Source organism: Glycine soja, chromosome 11, assembly GCF_004193775.1.
Source record: "Glycine soja cultivar W05 chromosome 11, ASM419377v2, whole genome shotgun sequence".
Taxonomy (NCBI): domain Eukaryota; kingdom Viridiplantae; phylum Streptophyta; class Magnoliopsida; order Fabales; family Fabaceae; genus Glycine; species Glycine soja.
The window spans coordinates 11,602,050-11,621,715 of record NC_041012.1 but is presented as its reverse complement, the minus strand read 5'-3'; the positions used below and the strand labels follow the sequence as shown (position 1 = coordinate 11,621,715).

The following is a 19,666-nucleotide window of genomic DNA, read 5'->3' as shown; positions in this document are numbered from 1 at the left end:
AAGATATGGTCTGTTAAGAATTGTTGGAGTGAGTCCCGAAAAGAGTTTGTTAGGGTGGTTGTTTTGTATTGTTGTATTGTGTTCCTTTGCTTGCCTATAGGTTGTATGTTTCATTAGAGGGGTTATGCTTATGTAGGTGATGCAATGTATGGAGAAACAAGTGAATGAAAATATTCATTTTCTCCCATTTTTGTTTGCACTTTTGTTGTAAGGAAGCATCTCCCCTCAGAGTTAGATCCCTTTTTTCCCTATCAGATGCTGCCTTCTTGGTCAGGACAGAAAATTGACCTTGCTCATGCTTTTCATGGAAGCAGTATTGTTGAAGAACACAAAGGTTGTATAGGATGGTTGATGCCTTATATTCTGTGCTACACACACACACACACACACAGAGACACACACACACACACACACACACACAGGACAGTGCCTGAAACACACACACACACACACAAAGAAGGACAGTGCCTGAAATGTACAGCTTGTAAAAGTTCATTTACTGATTTATTGTAAAAGTTCATTTACTGATTTATTTGTTTACATTATGCTTAGAGCAAATGCAGTTTTGAGAAAACTTTCATAGCATTTGGCCTTGTTGAAATTCTCATCCTATCAGCAAGATGTTTAGCTAATCCAAAGCATTCACTCGTGAGAGTGTAATATTTTCCTCAATCATTTCTACCAGTTGTTGTTTTGTTATGGATGAATTGTTAGTTAGTGAATCTGCAGCTTCTCTAATTCTGTTGTAGTAGTAATTCTCTCGAGTTAGTGGCTCAACTGTCAATATGAGCATCTCAACTACTGTATCTATCTGATTTTTCAATTCAGAATTACATTTTCTCAGTTTTGCTTCTTACAAAATATCTCTATTTTCTCTGAACTCAAGATCTGCACTAGCTCAAATCCATTCCTCACACCAACCATGGCTAGAAAATATGCATTCCTTTTACTTTAACCCAATTATGGAAAAAAAAATGAGGTTCTCAATGCCTTGCCGAATGACTCCTACGTAGATCATCACATTCTAGAGTGTGGAAAATTAACGGCACAATTGTATCATAATACAGCTTAATTAAATATTCAGTCTGTTTTTTATTGAGTGGGATTTTTTTCACAGCTTATATGTGAACGTTACTGAAATTAGTTAAAAAGAGATTATTTTTGTAATTTTTCTCGTGAAGTTTATTAAAATAAACAAAAAAGAGTTTATAAAAAAAGATTATATATTACGTTTGTAAAAAGTTGAAATAAATTGTTTCAAACAATCCTAAATTGAAGTACTTGTTTCTAGCAATTGGAGGACCTCTTCGGAGTTAAATCACACGAGTTCAACCATAGTCCTAAGCACAAGCGAGATAGGTCAGGGTTCTCACGAAATTAATTTTTATGTATTTTTTATTCTAAAATATGATTTTCTCATGTTTTTTTATTAACATGAAAAGATCTTAACCTCCTATACCTAAATCGAAGAGAATAGAATATTCTACGAGGGTTATATTGAACTTACCTTCAAGCGTGAATTGAAATGACTTTTCTACCCAAATAGTGTAATTTGTTTTCAAAATTGATAAATTGTTTTTTTTTTTTTAAAATGGTAGTTGATGAGTATGACTTTGTCATTTTTTTTATATATAAGTATCAACTTCTTATCAAACCTATAATTTAGTTCTTATGTGTTAGAAATACTCAAATTGGTATCTATATGTAAAAAAATATTAAATTGATTTTTATATGGGCAAACATTACAGGTTTTGATTACTTGTTATAGTTCTTTTATATATATATATATATATATATATATATATATATAGCATTATTGTAGTGTCAAATATTAATTGAATATAAAGATGTAAGTATTTATTCAAATAGACATACTTAGATGAGTAAAATCAAATTTATCATTTCTCTTGGTGTCTGACATATTCTTTATGATTCAACTTTCTTAATATTTTCTTTAAAATAAATTATGTTCAATTAACATTGAGTGCAACCTGAGTCGGACCAATATAACCTTATTGTAATTAGATTGGGTGTCGGGTTGGTGTTTTATCAACCTACAATTGAACATGTATTCTATTATTTATATTTTTATTATTTAGTTGGTATAAACCAAATACAACAAGATATGTTGGTTATACATTTGTAATGCAATGCTTATTTGTGAATTTTGGACAAAATCTCACACACACATATTCAAAACATAATTTTGCATTTTCATTTTGTGTAATAGGGGACTTGATTAATCCAAAATGATCCAACACAATTTTTTTATTAAATTGATAAGGTTGGGTTTTGTCATATTTTTGGAAAATCTAAATCCATTTAAACCGATGAAAATTGATTGAATTAGAATTCATATTCTCCCAAATTCGATCTAACCCACCCTGGAAACTGCCTATGTTAGACATAAATGGGACAAAAAATTAAGAGTTTAGCTTAAGCCTGAAAATTGAGATTTCAAATATGCAGCATGCTTCACATTTGAGCCACAGTATATCTAAAGACCTACAAATAGCATTAGTACAACATAATTTCAACACAAAGCCAAACAAATAATCCCCCAATGGAGAAATTTTGACAAAATATGAACAAATTTAAGATCATAACGTTGATGAGGTCGATCAAATTGAACTTCGCCCTCTACTAAGTTTCGTTTTAATGATGTACATATACACATACAATACAATAACAGGAGAATTCTTCATAGGAGAAGGAATATTATATATTAAATAAATAAATAAAAGGATGCACATTAATTTCACATAGTTTTAAACATAACAAAGAGAAACCAACTTAAAACCGAGATGTACTTCTAAACATGACACCAAGAATAAAAGTCAGTAAAAAACGATTTCATATAAGAATAGTTTGAATCACACTAAAGATATGATGATTTTGTTGATAGGTGTGAGTAGTCCTAATTTTATTTTTTTAAAACTTTAATACATGCTCTAATCCCAACAAATTCTCAAAATTCATCCCACTTAAATTTTCTGAAAGAAAAGAAAAAACACGACGATAATACAACACAAATAATAGAGTCCAGAAATAGTAATAGTGGTGAAGAATTAATAGGCTATGGCGCTATGCAGCTTTTGCTGTTAAATCCAGGTAAGTATGGAACAGATCATGCAAGATAAGGTCATCTAGATCTCCATAATCATATTCCTCAACCTTGATCTCCAGAAAATCACTTTCAAAGTTGTATCTGTGGATACCCTTTTGTTGATTTGCATGCATACCACCACCTCTTCTGGCTCGTAATCTTTGTCTCTTCATGGCCTTCCTCCTACGGTCATGATCAGCCATCCTACACCACCAAAATAATTAAGAGCACGAATTAATTAGAGAGAGAGAGAGGAAAAAAGAGTGGGATCATATATCATGGAGAGTTAGAGTGAGAGGGGGGTAAAGGTAGTAAAATAGTGTACTCTTTAGGAAGAGTAAGAGGGTGAGTAATTCCAGAGAGACAAAGTGGAACGCCATGAGTTGCACGAAGGTTTAGCATGGACTGCATTGTTTTTTAATTTGAGTTTTGAGGGAAGGAATAAGGAAATGGACAGAGAGAAGGGTAATAAATAATAAGGACGTGCCTTCATTTCTGAGCATTTGTTTGTGTGAGGTCTCTCTCGTCCTGTCCACCCAGTGCTTTTATGGCAAAAGGATCACGTTGTAATTATCAATTCTGTAATTTTGGAACATGGGGCATGGGAATTTTTTTATTTTTTTTTAATTTATTAAATAACACTTAATGACATGTCTGTTGGTTGGTTTGGCTTAACAATCAAACGTGACAAAATTGGAAGTTCTTGTGTTTTAGTGCTTGTTTAGTTCCTGATTGACTTGTGGCAATACTAAATTCAAGATCTCTTCAAAAGCATGAGTATTAGTTGAATTTGTTTAAATTTTAAAACAATAATTTTAAAATAAATATTTTTTTATATAAGTATTATTTTTGAAATAAGTAAGATTTGTTTTTTTAATATAAAAACAGTTTAAATAGATACACTAAAAAATAAAAAAATATTTATTTTATTAAAATAAATACTTATTTCAACAAATAAATTTAAATAAATTATCCCATCATTGTTTCTCTAACCTCCATTTCGGATTATCTACTAGTGATTCAAACACATGTTTACTTTAACTTTTTTTTTATGTATACTTTCTAAAAAAATATTTTTTGGTTGTTTAAATATTTTGGATGAATTAATTATTTTTTATTTAATATTTATATAATCATAAAATGAGAAAAATAATGAAAACTATATTAATTAACAAGTTAAATGTAATTTTAATATAGATAAAATGTTACTTATATTTTTAATTTGTATTATTTTTAAAATAAAAAATAGTATAAAAGATGAGAAAATATTACATCGTGACAGGATAATTAAATTCCATGCTCGTGTTCCTTTACCCTTATACTTGACAAACCATAATCAATAAAACTAATAGATAATTGAATTCTCTAAATATGATAATACGAGTATAACTTTTAACTATATATATATATATAAAGAAAATTTTGTTAGAAGTAACAGAATTTAATTTACTTTACTGATCTCTACATTATGAAGAAGAACTAGTCTTCAACTATCTGGAAAAAAAAACAAACAAACTTGACAAATCAAATCAATACACTTCTTTTGGTAAAAAAAAAAAAAAAACACTTCTTAATTAGAAATGCATTATATTATATGCAAAAATATTTCTTTTTCATTTACATAAATATAAATTGATAAATAAATATAAATTAAGTGATTCTATTATAGAAAAAAAATAAATGTTTGACTACAATATTTTAAAATATAATGTTATAACAGATTTGCATTGAAGTGAAAATTAATTCTGACTATACCTTGAGCTTGAAGGCAATCTTTGTGGTGAAACTATACATGTTGGCATGACATTGATGCCTTGATCAATGGTAACCTTATTATTATTTTTTCAGCAGGAAATTTCGATGCACCTTCTAAAGATAAGGTCTCTGCTCTCTAGAGGCGGAAGAAAAAAGCACGTGCACTTTTGGTCATTTAAAATTCACTCTACTCACATACCAACATTCATGTCAATCCAAATGAAACGCAGGTATATACCATATGCATGCCCCACAAGATTTTTTAAGCTGAATGTGCATATAACTAGAGTCTTCTCTTTTCCTCAACTGTCTTCCCCTTTCTGATCACATGATTATTAAACACGAGCTGCTATGTACTTCAGAAATTCAGGGAAATAAGGTAGGAAAAGTTTGTAGATTCAAGTGCTTACAGTTACACAGAGATATTTATGTTTATCTTATCTCAAAGAAATGAGTAAAATTAAAAGTATAAAAAAAATGAGTAATATGAGATTTGCCTTACTTTATTCCACTAACTCCTAGCTCTTTTAGTGGAGTTTTTTTTTATAAAGTTTAAATCTCAGAGATCTCACTTAAAAAAATATTTTATTTAAATTGAACTTTGGCCATTTATTTAAATTTTTTTAGGTAAAGTCTGCATATTATTATAAATGAGAAGAGCTAGCATGAACTGTTACAACAGATTCAAGTAAAGATCGAGGAACCTCCTCAACCCGGTACACGGTCTCCTTAAACTGAAAAGCTAAACTTGCTAATTTATCTATAACCATATTTCCAGAACACTTGATAAAAGACAAAGGCAGCTTCCTTGAACAAAATTAATTTTCAAAGAGAATCTTATTCTATCAAGAGAGAAAAATTCGTTTATTCAGTATAACACTTTATATCAGGGCAAATTTGATTTGATCTCATCTTTTTGTAAATTTGGTTCTAAGTTCTGAATTAATTTTAATATATTTTGACATGTTTAGTTTCACATTAAAGAAGAATTTAAAATTAATTTTAGCTATTTAATTGATTATAGATTAAAGTAATTTGAATATCTTTTATGTTAGATCTAAAATTTTGTATTGAGTTTTACTTTTAAGTTTAGTTTTACCTTGAAGAATTGATTCTGAGTTCATTATTAAATACATTTTTAAATGTTTAATTTGAAGTAAGAGAAGAATTCATAATTAATTATAAGTCTAGAATTGATTATGAGTTAAACAATTTTGAATAAATTATGAGTTGGATTTAAAATTTTATATTAAATTCTATTCTAACTTAGTTTTATAATAAAAACATTCAAACATAAACCATGCCATTTCAAAATTAATTTTATCAATGTTCATTCAAACACACTAAAAAATTCAAACATAAATCACTTCCAAACTAATTTTAACCAAAATCAATTTCATCAATAATTATCCAAACACACACTTAACATATCCATCATAATAAACTATTCAGGAATATCTTTTGGCTATAATTTTGTTTTATTTAATCTGAATATTGGTGTCCTCTATGTGTCAGCCTTTTACATTCTTGTATCAACTCAGCATGATACGTGACATCTCAATTCTCTAGCAAGTGTGGTGTTGGGAAATCTTAACTGGAAAACACCTTCTTATTTCTTTGTTTCCGAATTAATAAGCTCAAATACCCTTGCAGTGAAATCTTTATTGGAAATCATTGTCTCCTCTTTAATAAGGCAGAGGGGACACATGGGATCAGTGTCAGTTTTCCTTGAAATGAGATTTTGTTCTCCAGATCATTTGCCATAAGTCACCAAAGATGGCACTGGCGAAGGCGTGGAGCTTTCTGTATTTTCCTCCTGATTTGATAATGTATATACCATCTTGTGAAGGACCAAACCTAACGGAACTAAAACAAATTTTTAGAAAAATATTTTATTTTAAATGAAGTAATTATTTAGTATGTTTTTTTGCCAAACATAGGTATACTTTTTTGCCAACTGCCAACATATAAAACCTTTTTGCTTTATAAAAATTAATAGGTAATCTTTTTTTTAATTGGACCTAAAGTTTAAGCTTCAAGGTTTGGTTGCTTTACCTTGAACTGACTTGTGTATTTATTATGTTATTACACCGAGACAAGATAGTTTGCTCCTGGAAGACCGTGGTTCCGTATTAGATAATCTAGACCAACTCAAACTCCTATAAATACTATCAATGTGTGTAAAACTAGTTCTTTCTAAGAAGAGAGTAGACTTAAAAGAATTCAATGCACAAAGAAAGTAGATTTTTATTCACAACTCAAGAACACAACACACATCTCAACTAAATATAAAGAACAAAAAACTCAACACAGAATTCCACTAGGCACTAGCACTACCAAATAACCCCTATTCCAAATCAAGTGTTCAAATTAAAAAACATCCATAACCACATCATTGGCAAAGCTTCTAATAGCATTTGGCTCTTCTTCCATCTTCAGCTTCCCTGCATTTTCCGGTGGTGCAGCCCATGCTGATGGCAGTATCACAGCCTCATGCTGAGCATCAACAGCGCGCCGCAACGTGTCCTCGCTCACTCCGAACGCCGCCGAAAGCTCCGGCCCCATCAAGGTCCTTAGAAGGGACGCAGCACCAGCCAGAAACTGTGGCTTGTTCTTCCTTGCAGAAGTGGAGAAGCCAAAGAACTCTAAGGGTCCATCCCTTGATGCTACTTGACAGAAGGGGAAGTATCTTGGCACAACAAACACGTCCCCTTGTTTGATTTTAGTTTTCATTGCTTTGCTTCCGTTTGGATACCCTATATGCAGTTCACCATAACCACTCAGCACTATGGTATACTCATCTGATATTGGATTCACATGAGGTGCCAACATGGATCCCTGTGAATGAAAAATATGGATGTGACAAATCACAATTAATTTGCATGAATTGTTAGGACAAAACTTGAATATAGTACTATTAAGTATATTTGTGTCATTCTCCAATATAAAAATTAGCATTGACCAAATTAATGAATGTCCAATGTGATATTCAAAGGACAGAGTGATTTTGGTAAAGTACCAAAATTAGAATTGGAGTTTCATCTTATAAGCCATGTTAAGATTTAATGTAAATCTTTGTTATTAGGCTGGTTACTAAGATAAAACTTGAATTCTGATTGGAGAACACCAAAAGTACCTAAAAGAATTGCATCCAAGTTTTGTCCATATGCAAATGGTAAACTTAACCAAAATTGCATCCAAGTACTTATTCAAGTTTTTACACCAAAATATTGAAGGACATGTTTGCATACCGCTGAGAGTTTGACAAGTAAAACTCCAATATCCGGTTCGCTGAGTGGAGGATACTCGCCTCCATGCAGTGCCTTGCTCCAACCATAAGCGTTTTTGAAATCGGCTTTTTTGTCATCGTAGAGGTTGTAAGAGGCAGGGGAACCAGCAGTGTCTTTGTTCTCTATCTTCTCATTCACCTTCCCAAATACGGTTTCCAAGAGCTTCCTCCATGACCTACTTGTTTGCTTCTCCTCCTCATCCTCCTCTTGGTCTTGCATCATTTTCTTCAGCTGTTGCTCTTTGTCATCCTTCTTCAGTTGAAGGAATTTAGTCCATAAGCTAGGTGCATGAGAATCATCCACGAACATAATTGGCCCATCTAGTTCCTTGGAGAAGATTTCCTCTACCACCGTTCTTGATTCCTATAGAGTCATAATTAATAAAAGAAATTTGTTGGTAATCCTGTGTAAAGTGTTAGTTTTATATAATGCAAATGATGTATATCACTTTAGATTTCAATAATTTAATTTTTAGTGTAATAATAATGTCAACTAATAAAAAATCTTTATTGTTGATATGACTTTTTAAGTTTGTTATTATAAAAAACAAACATATTATATATATTAATTTGTGTAAAATGTACTTACTGGCAGTCTTAGTCCTATGGTAATTGTCTTATGGCCATTGATAATGGTCATAAGGGACTGGGTTTGACTCCGGTACACACAAAAACAATAAAATGCACTTGCAGTGTGAAAAAAATGTTTTTTTTACCCAATCTTCAATCACATATCATGTATAATAAATTTGAAAACTTTTATAAAGAATGATTTCTGATTGGACCAGAGAGTATTAAAAACCTTTACATTTTATGACTAATATTAGCTTACATTAAATGCAGTTTCAAGGATGGCAGGTTCGAATCCAGAAAGCACCGAGTGCGAATTGGCTCCTCCCCCAATATAGAAGGACTGCATGGCACAGGTAAAATTCAAGAATTTCAAACCTTAGCCACAAGATGGCACAAATCCAAAATGAATATAATAAAGTGAAATATGTGAACTTATGATGGATGCATCATGCATGTACCTGGAAGGTCTCTAATCCCAAGCTTGTAGAGGGGTCAATGCTGCAGATAACGTGAAGTCTCTGACCTTCTCCTATGTTCACCAAATAGAATGCTGAACCAGATGGAATCATGTACAAGTCCCCTGTCTTCAATCTCCTTTCCGCTAGTTCATCATCATATATGAATCCCAGCTTTGCTTCCCCTGCAACCAATTTCAAACTCAACTCCCAACTTCTCTAAGGAGATAATATTTGATGTTGATGCATTTTCAGTCTAATGTTTTGGGCTTAACTAAAATAATTAAACTAGTTATGATATGATAGTCACATCACATACCCTCAAGACATTCTAATAGTATGTACTTTAAAGATGATATTATCAAACTAACCTTGCATCAAAATTAATGCTTCCAAACTTGCATCAAAATTAATGCTTCCAAACTCATAGTTAGATTACTTAAGAGGGGCTGTCTCTTGGTGTTTCCAATGTTTCTAGTTCATGCAATTTGTTGTTATTTTTTCTTTCATTCACGGTAGTCATATTATATGGTTTTATGGAGATTACACTGAGGATCATTTTATTACTATGCTTGTGTGATGCTTATATGCTTGTAGTATGATGTACCAAAATTATTAGGTAGTCCAATATTACTATGATCCCTACAGTATAAATGCATTTTTACAAAAGCATCTCTAAGAGATAAGAGAAAAAATAAAAAGAAAAAAAAAGTTTTTCTATAAGTTAAAATGAACACTCCATGGAGAACTCATTTTAGTTATGGAGAAATTTTTTTCTTCTTTTTATTTTCTTCTCATAGAAGTAAATCTAAATAAACTTATCCAAACAGAACCTAGTAGAGTGATAAATAAGTGTCATTAATTCTTAAAAATATGAGTATATGTCAGGAAAAGATTTATCAAGATGATGACCGCGTGGTAATCTGAGTTACTTAATAATTTCTTGTGATTTACCATGAAAGGTAAGGGATTTGAGAGATGTTAATACCTCTACGGATGAATATGATGAGATTGGAGTCGAGGTACTGAGGAACAAACAAGGACTTTGGTTCCATAGAGATGAAGCCAATGTGCATGTGCCTATAAAATATCCTACCACCATGGCTTTTCAGCACACGCATTTCCCCTGCATCAGTCTTGAAAACCCTCGTGGAGTTGCTCATCAAAAACAAACTTTTTGGTGACTTTTTATCACCACCCTCATCATCATGGAAGGCCATTGTTGTTGTGGCCACTCCATGGCAAAGAACAAAGAGCAAAAGCAAAAGGGTAGTTTTGTTTCCCATGACTGTGTTTGAGGGATGAGGATGGAAGAAAGGGTGGTTTATTTATGAAGGGAGTGTGAAGAGAATGTAGAGACACGTGTCGTGCATGTAGAGCTTGAGGGGTTTGCTGGCGATGTAATGTGTAGACATGTTGAGGTTCAGTGAGAAACTTCGGATCAAAGACACAAACACAGTGACACATTCAAAGTCTGCTTGAAATTCTCTAACATCAGCGTCTTCTTATCTTCTTCCCTTTAAATTTTGGAAATTTTCCCTTTTCTCTTGGGCTAGGCTTATCATATCAATTCCAATAGGAATGTAACGTAACGTTTATGATTTTCTTTCTTTAGTTAAATTTTTAACGTTTATATGTGGAACTGTGTTAATTTTATTTTTTGTTGAATATAATAGTTGTGTAGACGGAAAATTATTTGTTATAAAAGACAAAAACTTATTTAAAACTATGCTACCTGTCAACTTAAGAAAGATACATGTGTGCACACACTCAAATCCACCATATATATTTTTCATTTTAAATGCAAAATAATATTCCATTTAAAAAATGAAAATAAAATAGAGAAAGATTTAAATCCTCTCACATATTAATAGTGTTGAATTTAATAGACTAATTTACTGTGAAATAGAGAATCAAGGTTCAAATTTCGTGGATGTCTAAAGCTACTCACATTTAGCATCTTATTATCTTATAAAATGAGTTTCTTTTCTTTTTATGTTATTTTAAGAAAAATAGAGTTACTTCCTATAAAGTATACTTGCGAAAAAGAAAAACTATTTACACGATGTTTGATAATTCTTAAATGAATTTTTATCTGTTAATTAAAAATTAATTATATTGCATAATCGTATATAATAGTAGTATAAGTATACTGGAGAGTAAAATCAATTAACACAAAAGATACTCTTGCATTTAATTAACCCCCTCCCTCTAAAGAAGTTTAATGTTAAAATTATGAGCAAAATTAACAAAGTTCCATATAACTGTGACTAAATCTCCTTCGTGAATTAATAAATTTGAATATTTTTTATCCAATATGATTTATAATCTGCTTCATACCTAAGACATGATTGAAAAACTGAAACACTTGTTTAAAAGACAAAAATCACTATCAATTGTTTCAATTAATGTTAGTATATTAGTCCTATATGCATTTTATTGTTACCTTAGTTTTTTGAGTGGCTTTTACACATTATGCAGAGTTAATTTTTGAAAGTTAATTATAGCAGATTAGAGACGTCAAACGGTCAGATTCTTTAACATTAAAATATGTAATCCATATTATTTTGATTTAATTTATTCGATTATCCCAACCAAGATTTTGCCTATGCGAAAAAGAAAAGAAGATCGTGTCTCTGTGAAGAGCAAGAGATGCGTGTTTGAATCTGTGTGTGTGAAGGTTGAACAAGACGCGAAGCAATCGCAACCCCCAAAAACGCGGCGTTTTGAACGGTCCACGACACGAACATGGCCGAAACGTCTTCTACAGAAGAGGATCACAATCATATTCCCATCGAAATTATCAGCGACGACGAAATGGCTCTAATTGAAGCTGCTTTCGCTTTTGCTTCCACTCGCACTTTCTCTTCACTTCGTTCTTCTTCTTCTTCAAAATTACCCCTTTGCACAAACGCCTTATCCATCACACCTTTGTCCAAAAGAAAGTTATCGAGTGACATTGAGGATTTACCCACTTGCAAGAAAAAACACACTCTTTCTGATTCTTTTCTTCACCGCTTCAGGAACAAACGGGGCTTGTCCGTCACCGATCTCACTTCCACGGTATCTATCATGTTTCGTTTTTTACTTGTTGGATTGTCACGAATGAGGAATTTTATGCGTTTTGTGGAAATTGGGTTAATGAGAAATTAAGTGTGTTTTCTGTGATAGGAATGGTGCCCAAAACAAATGGAGTTTTCTCTCCTTCTTGGAGGGAGAAAAGTGAATGAAGCAATGAGAGCTGGCATTGCTCGCCATGCAAAGCTTGAACAAGAGGTCATATCTTGTTTGTTACCTCACTCATTCAGCTTCTTACTTCACCCATCTTACTTTACATTACATGTCCCTTCTTCACTTGTTATTGTTGATACAATGGGTTTTTTTTTTTTTTTTGGATTAATCATTGTAATTAGGACCTTTATCTCCTCGGTGGGATCTTGAGTTATCCCACAAACTTCGGTCAGAGCCAGCTATGGGTCTAATCTTCAGTACACCTACAGTTCCTCGCGCCTCTCTAAGAATGTATTCTGCGGGGATCGAACCCAAGTCCTTTTTTACAAATTCAGCCTGTGTCTTTAATTGAGTTAAAAGTTTAATTTTGATATAGTGTAAAGAAAGATTTTTATATTAGAAATCACTCTGAAAGTAATTATTACAAAAACAAACAATCTTATACCATGTTGATGATTTTGCAAAAGTAATTATTGTTACAAAAGTAAACGATCTTCTCTAAAATAATTTGGCTCTGAAGATGAGATTGTGATGTGCAGGTTATACAACGGGTGGAAGTGAAGGTCAAATCTCAAGAAGATTATTGGGCCTTGAAGTTTCTTAATTTTATAGCTGGTGCAAATCAATTATTGTTTGAAGGATTGACTCGTGAACTGCCAGTGTAAGTTGATGACATTTTACGAGTTAATCTTCAGGTTTGTATAGGTTGAATAGGTTTTGATAAACTAGAAATACGTTGTGGAAGTTTATAGCAGCACAAAAGCTTGTTCTTTTTCTAATATAACTTTTGTGGATCTCCCCTGAGAGAACTTGCTTAAATTTGGCAAATGACATGAGAATCTAGCCTAACATACAATTTAAACTGTGTTGGATCTGTTAGTGATTGTTATGACTTATGATGTACATCCACAGCAGACAACTTGGTTCTGGATACATTTTAGAATAATTTACCCAAGTCTTCATTGGTGGGATTTGGAATAGTTTTTGAACATGATGGACTATTCTTCTTATATCAGAATAGGCTTTGCAGAAGATATATGGATGGTGGGAGTAATTGATGAGATTCGGATGCCATTAACAGAAAATGATCATAATCCAATTCTAATTGACACAAAGACTCGATCTCGAGATACACTTCCTGCTGAACCGCAACGAAGAAATGGAAGGTTTGCTTATTCTTTTGCGATTTTATTTCATTCTGCTGGCTGTGGAATTGTGTCCTAATGCATTTAATTGAATCATTATGCTGCTTTTGTTTTTGGCAGGCTTCAATTGATGTGCTACAAGTATTTGTGGGACAATTTAGTTGCTGATGATTTCCCTTCTGAGAAATTTTTCACTTATTTTGGCTTAAACCCTCAAAATAATCTATGCGAAGATCTGAAAGTGATAGGTGCTGACTCTGGATTTTCAGCTTCAGTAAGTACAGGATATGGAGTTGCTTATATTGTTCTCTTTCTCACTGTAATGGTATTCTCTTTTATTTCATAAATTATGATAATTTAGGTGGTTATGCTATGCTTTATTTTAGAAAATTATCGCTCATAAACTAAGTATTAAAAAAGTTACTGAAGTATCCTTCTCAGGACAACTATAGGGCTGCTTGATTTGAATGTATTTAGGTTAAGACAGTGTTTCCTCTAGGAAAATGTATTGTAAAGTTTCCAAGAAGGATTTAATTTTATCCACAACAATCAAAGTTACACTTTTTTACACTATCACAATATTCTACCATTAAAGTTTCAGCTTATTAGTAAGTGAATCATGAATTGTGCATATTTTTCTTCACTATTTTGATTGCTGGCAAATGCAGACCCTGGATGATGCGGTGAGATATTACAGAAATACATGCAGGATGCTGGCCCCTGCTCATGATCAGCTCTTATTGAGGTATGCATCTGTGAGCCAAAGGCTCGTGTGCTGAATTTCAGAATTTGTATACTCTTATTGATTGCCAAAGTTGTTATGAACAATAACAGGACCTTGTGATAGCTTTCAACAAATATGGTTTTTAAATGGAATATTTACAATATTCATCTTCATCAGCCTTCAATTTGAATTTCTGAAGAAGTCTACCACTTCCTTTCCCTGTGCTCACTTAGGTGGGAGAAGCACCTAAACACACTAGCACATTTTGAGTAAAAACTTGAAATTTTGACCCAATTTTTCAAAGACAAGAAATAGTGATAAATCATGTTAAATTTATCAGTCACAATGAGTAGCAGTTGGATTGCACTAAACAGGCCTTATTCACACACCCTGTTTTACATTTAAGTTTGATTTTGTAAGGACATGGTTGTGTTTTCTTCATGTCAGATATGAGTATCAGAAAGATCATTCGCTGCTTGGGGAAGTTAAATTTGCATATGACCGTGACTGGCTAAAGAATCAACTTCGTTCTTGTCTTGAGTTTTGGCTTGGAGAACAAGAAGCCACTTACACTCCTGAGGAGGAGCGCTGGAAATGTCAATACTGTCAATTTGCCAGAGTCTGTCCAGCATACACTAATAGTAAAGGAACAGAGTCACCTAAAAGAAATTATTCAAATATCAAAGGCTAGAGATATCGGAGTGCTGACTCTCTAATGTTATTGTTAGCTGCATCTATAACGGTGAAAGCCTTCCTTTAGAAAAGCTTGATATTTTAATCAGAGCTTTTCATAAGTAGGTTTACAGTAAGCATTTTTTATTCATCCATCAAAATGCAATGTTGTTGTAACTACGTTTCAATTATTTGTGCAGCTATAATCTATTCCCATTCTCATCTTATATAAAATAGAAAGTTGATTTATAATTGGAAAATTACTGTAAACATTTTATTCATCCTTTCAATTTTCAAAGGAAAAGCAAGGAACCAGCAAATATAATGTATAAAACTAGGGGAAAAGGCAATGTAAAAAAGCAAGCCACAACATGCCCAGCACTTGTCTGCATATGTGAAGCTTTAAATTTCAATTTCTTATCACAATTTCACCATCAAAACTACGAGATATTATTGAATGCTTCATCATGTTTAGCGTACAGAGCCAAGAAAAAGGAAAAACCTGTTTAATTCTAACATGGTCATCATATTATATATATCTAACGACGGAATCGAAGTAAAAAAAGTTTCTTTCAGCTATAACAGGACAATTACCAAACTATCACCTTGACAACATGGTGGTTCTTTAGCAGAGGAATGTTTGATAAACTGTACCACAACCAAAGGCAGAAAAAAAGATGTAGACTGTAACATCGAGAGCGAGAAGCAAGAGGGAAAGTTGGAGATCATGTGACATAAAGTTAAGAGACTGAGATATAGAATTACACTAGGAGTCTTGTAAGCATATTAATTAAGGTTCGAGTTCTTCCGGTATATAAAAAGTAAAAACAGCTTCATTAAATAATAATAATAAAAAAACAAAGTCTACTTTAGTAATTTTCGTAGCTAAAAAAGATAGTACTTTTCGGTTTTCAATTAGGTAGAAAGACTCAAATCTCTTAAAACCATCTATGACATCTTTTCTGTTTGAGATATTCTAGAGGTTCACCTTTCTTTGTAAAGAACTAGTCTCCATTAATTCTGTTCTAATTCCAAGTTCCAACCAATATCCAACCTCAGTGGCTTAGAGTGAAGAAACCAACATGATCCTAAAATCAAATAACAAAGATTTTCAAACTCTATTGGCTAAAAAAGCTTACACCGCCATTATCAATTGCCATAACATAAATTAATTAGAAACAACACTTCCAACTTTGAGCTTGTCAGCAGCCAAGACATACGAGACAGGAACCACCCGTTTTGATGAATCATGCGAGATTTCTACGTCAATCTTATTGCCTCCCTCGTCAATAGTTTGATCATCTTTACGTTCTACCTCAATTAGCTTGTGCTTGCTCATCCCAGTATACATTTTTCTTCTGACCTCCTTTCGTGCTTCCCTTTCAGTTAGTTTCAAATCATTAAACTCCTGTTCAAACTTCGCTTCATCCTCAGGTGAAAAGAATACAACCTCCTTATTGCCAAGCTCTTCATACAACTTCTCAATCTTTGCCTTCCAAAGGATGCCCATCTCAGTGTCCATCTTGTGATAAGGAGTTTTCATCAAGTACTCATCAATCCCACCTGCCTTGTCTATGCATCGTAGGGCATGGGTGGTGATTTTAACACGAACATGACGATCTAAAATATAACTAAATAGCCGCTTTTCCTGGACATTAGGTTTCCAAGTTCTCCTTGACCTGTCAAAACCATTAGAGAAAGAACACGTTCCCATCAATAATTTTTCTTTCATTCTCTCTTAACATATTTAAAAGGTAAAAGAACTTCCTGACATAAAATTGAGCAACTAACAGACAACATTTAAGTTCTGAACTATTTTGGGACCACTAAACTAACAAAGAGATTCACCCTGTAACTTTCATGCAATTACAGTGATTGGGAAGATCAGGCAAGAGATATCACTCATACTGCAAACAGAACTTTTGGAATCCATATTCAGTGTAACAAATATTGGCAAACAGATTCCAATCACTCAACAAGGGCAGAGGCAACATGCAAATCAATCATCTCCCTTTACCAATCCCACTTTTAGGAATCCAAAGATGATTAGCTCCTTGGCTCGTCCAATTTTTAATCCGGAAGATTAATCCTTAATCTTATACTGGTGATAATTTTAACAAAGGGGTTATGCAATTGAGGCAGAAAGAACAAACAAATAAGGAAAAAGAGAGAGCTTAGTCTGGGGACTGCCTCTACCAGCAAAAGCAGCCACCCACTGAGCTGGGGGATGCAAGTCAAGCAGGCCATCCATGCAAAGGATAGAGGATTAGGATAAGAAAGGGGAAAACAAAGAAAAAACCAAAGAACTGAGTTACTAGTACATGCTGCAGGCAAAGCCATGAAAACAGATCAAGTCCTCATGCAAGCAATATAGCTTGACAATGACCATACTACTTAAAAACTATACACAACAGGTCTGTGTTCCACAGTCCATAATCATGGGCATCTTAAGATTGACAATCATGATAGATGCAAATAACTTTACTAACCAGTTACAGAAATGCACAATAGGTTTTACATTGCACAGCAGCTAATTATGTTTCTGAACACACTTTTAGTGAGTTTCTGGGGAAACATTGATTTGCTGACAGATCATGGAGCAATTATTATAGTTCAGCTCCAGGGGATTCGTCAGCAACAAGTCAAGCAAAATGTTACAACAGTGTACTTTAAACGCTTTTTGGTGGTGCCCTACAGAGACAAATTCATGATCTTTGGGGGAAAATTTTTAGCCAGAGACATTTTTAGCGACACAAATGTTTTCATGCCTCCACTTTGTTGTACTTCGTGAGGATCTTACCTCCTTTGATACACAAAGGGATTGAAAGACACTGGAAAGATGCATCTGTATCAATGCTTTAGCTTTGGTTATTTTTTTTTTTTTGGTATAACCAGTAAGTGTAATCCCCCTCCAGTCGGCCTATTTTTGGGGTAAAGTGGTACCTCCAGTTGTCACTCCATGCCCAATTTTATATAATTAGGATACCTTATCCTTTTAATCCTTGAATCTCTTCTCTTCAAAGTTCAAACTATTTATTCTTTTATCCAGAAACAGCTTCCAAAACATTCCCTTAGGACAGCTGTTTTGACTTCTTCAACCCAAGCTGTCTCTTCCCCCATAGATGAAATGCCGAATTTATTACTTCAATGGAAAAAAAAAACATTTTCAGAATTTGAGAGTCAGAGAAAAATTAACTAGAACTCTAGAAGCTGGTCTTTGAGCTGAAACAAATTGAGGCCATCGTCAATTCACCACCATTCAATCCATGTTAAACGTTCTTTAGCTAAATCCATTTCAAAAAGTAGCTTAACACACAATTACTAAACAACAGAAGCTGTAAAAACTGATCTAACACCAGTGGCTACAGCATGGAACATTCCACCATTACTCATAATAAGAGAAGCAACAAACACCAAAACCAAAAAATGAATGAAGAGTTGGATACAAACTTGTTACCGCCATCTTCACTGACACGGTTCCCAAACTGAATGTGTTTCCCGGCGAAGAGACCGCGTTTGGCGCGGTTCATCACAATCTTGCTTCGAGGCAAGCATCTCTCCAACGATTCCTTTTCTCTTCGACTCAAACCGTTCTCTCCCACTGTCTTCAGAACTTTCTTCAACATCTCTTTCCCTCTGAACGCCATGTCATTTATCGCTTTACACTGAGGAAAAAAACACTTTAGTCGGATTCAAAAGCTTCGAAGATAAGAATACACGACGATTGCGTGAGAGTGTTTTCGATTAACGGAGTTTGAAATTTCGGTTATTTAAAAATCTTCGAGAATAGCGTGCGTATCGAAATGAGAAAGCACACGAAGTGATAATAGAATGGGAGAGGAAGCGAGAGAACGGATTTACATGTTAGGTCGCTGAACAGAGTGGCGCCGCCGTCACCACCGAGCGCCGCCACCGTCAGTCCGTCACTTGGAGTGTTTTGGGACAGAGGAAAAGAAGGGAACGAATGTAACCTGGACTGAAACCGTATTTGGGCAAGCTTCTCCATACCCAGCCCAACCCGCGCCACACAGGAAAAATAAAGTCCAGTTGGTGAATTCCTTTTGAGAAAAAAAATAAAAATAAAAAACTACACGCACAGTAACTTATGAGATGACAATGTATATCATCAAACTCATTTTTTTATTAGAATTTTTAATAATTTAATACGCATATTTGATAAAAAAAAATTACCTACAACAAAGAAAATAAATACCTAAGGTTATATTTGACCTGATGTTTTATAATTACAATTTAAAATTAAAATAATCAAGTTGTGAAATCCCATTATCAGCTTCAAATAATTAGTTTGGAGGAGAGATAAGTTGCATTAAGAAAACCAACTTGCTAGAAAAATGAGACTCGTACACATGACTTTGAGAAAACGAGACGCACTCTCACGCGTGAATTTGAAGTGAGAAATCCATGCAACTCTTCTCCAGTTACAAGGATAAAGATGTGGCAATAACTGACCTAACTGTACACCAATTGTCATTTTATAAAACAAATGAAACATGAAATATTTTTCCATGGAGTATCTGTCACTATAATAAATGAGAAAAAATCTAATTAACAAAAAGGACAAATGATGTATTAGAAGTTACATAATTTATTTTTGTGAAATTCAAAATATTAATTTTCTTTACGAAACAAAAAATATTAATTATATTTTTTAATATAAAATTTTAAATGTTGTATAAATAATAGATATATTATTGT

The 19,666-nt window shown here is 33.2% G+C and overlaps 4 protein-coding genes across 6 annotated transcripts; 1 reads left to right on the top strand and 3 right to left on the bottom strand.

The window, feature by feature from the left end:
* Window positions 1-2,831: 2,831 nt before the first annotated feature.
* LOC114373478 lies at window positions 2,832-3,626 on the bottom strand. The gene is made up of 2 exons (XM_028330941.1): window positions 3,432-3,626; window positions 2,832-3,310 (listed from the first exon to the last, which is right to left on the bottom strand). Exons 1-2 carry the CDS (start codon window positions 3,515-3,517, stop codon window positions 3,085-3,087), a joined length of 312 nt encoding a protein of 103 aa, XP_028186742.1. The 5' UTR covers window positions 3,518-3,626; the 3' UTR covers window positions 2,832-3,084.
* A 3,457-nt stretch (window positions 3,627-7,083) lies between these two features.
* On the bottom strand, window positions 7,084-10,494 carry LOC114374777 (vicilin-like seed storage protein At2g28490). The gene is made up of 5 exons (XM_028332459.1): window positions 10,167-10,494; window positions 9,182-9,363; window positions 8,983-9,063; window positions 8,113-8,514; window positions 7,084-7,699 (listed from the first exon to the last, which is right to left on the bottom strand). The coding sequence occupies exons 1-5, from the start codon at window positions 10,462-10,464 to the stop codon at window positions 7,232-7,234; spliced, it is 1,431 nt and encodes a 476-aa protein (XP_028188260.1). The 5' UTR covers window positions 10,465-10,494; the 3' UTR covers window positions 7,084-7,231.
* A 1,254-nt stretch (window positions 10,495-11,748) lies between these two features.
* LOC114375919 (exonuclease V, chloroplastic-like) lies at window positions 11,749-15,210 on the top strand. 2 transcript variants are annotated; one of them, XM_028333785.1, is made up of 7 exons: window positions 11,749-12,241; window positions 12,350-12,454; window positions 12,949-13,070; window positions 13,426-13,575; window positions 13,675-13,879; window positions 14,223-14,299; window positions 14,726-15,210. In XM_028333785.1, the coding sequence occupies exons 1-7, from the start codon at window positions 11,927-11,929 to the stop codon at window positions 14,967-14,969; spliced, it is 1,218 nt and encodes a 405-aa protein (XP_028189586.1). In that variant the 5' UTR covers window positions 11,749-11,926; the 3' UTR covers window positions 14,970-15,210. The 2 variants fall into 2 exon arrangements, with proteins under 2 accessions (XP_028189586.1, XP_028189587.1); XM_028333786.1 differs by having other exon boundaries at window positions 11,750-12,241; window positions 13,675-13,828.
* Window positions 15,211-15,816: 606 nt separating this feature from the next.
* LOC114375920 lies at window positions 15,817-18,967 on the bottom strand. Of its 2 annotated transcripts, XM_028333787.1 has the most exons (3): window positions 18,812-18,967; window positions 18,401-18,615; window positions 15,817-16,629 (listed from the first exon to the last, which is right to left on the bottom strand). In XM_028333787.1, exons 2-3 carry the CDS (start codon window positions 18,595-18,597, stop codon window positions 16,119-16,121), a joined length of 708 nt encoding a protein of 235 aa, XP_028189588.1. In that variant the 5' UTR covers window positions 18,598-18,615; window positions 18,812-18,967; the 3' UTR covers window positions 15,817-16,118. The 2 variants fall into 2 exon arrangements, with proteins under 2 accessions (XP_028189588.1, XP_028189589.1); XM_028333788.1 differs by having other exon boundaries at window positions 18,401-18,965.
* Between the last annotated feature and the right edge of the window lie 699 nt (window positions 18,968-19,666).

Bases quoted from the DNA above. Each gene is read 5' to 3' on its own strand.
- LOC114373478 (XM_028330941.1), bottom strand. From the start codon at position 3,517: ATGCAGTCCATGCTAAACCTTCGTGCAACTCATGGCGTTCCACTTTGT. The intron at 3,311-3,431 runs GTACACTATTTT...TTGGTGGTGTAG, and splicing joins CCTCTTACTCTTCCTAAAGA to GATGGCTGATCATGACCGTA.
- LOC114374777 (XM_028332459.1), bottom strand. From the start codon at position 10,464: ATGGGAAACAAAACTACCCTTTTGCTTTTGCTCTTTGTTCTTTGCCAT. The intron at 9,364-10,166 runs GTATTAACATCT...AATTGGTTGCAG, and splicing joins CATCATATTCATCCGTAGAG to GGGAAGCAAAGCTGGGATTC. The intron at 7,700-8,112 runs GTATGCAAACAT...TTTCATTCACAG, and splicing joins TACTTGTCAAACTCTCAGCG to GGATCCATGTTGGCACCTCA.
- LOC114375919 (XM_028333785.1), top strand. From the start codon at position 11,927: ATGGCCGAAACGTCTTCTACAGAAGAGGATCACAATCATATTCCCATC. The intron at 13,576-13,674 runs GTTTGCTTATTC...TGTTTTTGGCAG, and splicing joins CCGCAACGAAGAAATGGAAG to GCTTCAATTGATGTGCTACA. The intron at 14,300-14,725 runs GTATGCATCTGT...TCTTCATGTCAG, and splicing joins CATGATCAGCTCTTATTGAG to ATATGAGTATCAGAAAGATC.
- LOC114375920 (XM_028333787.1), bottom strand. From the start codon at position 18,597: ATGGCGTTCAGAGGGAAAGAGATGTTGAAGAAAGTTCTGAAGACAGTG. The intron at 16,630-18,400 runs GTTTGTATCCAA...TGGTTTTGACAG, and splicing joins AGTGAAGATGGCGGTAACAA to GTCAAGGAGAACTTGGAAAC.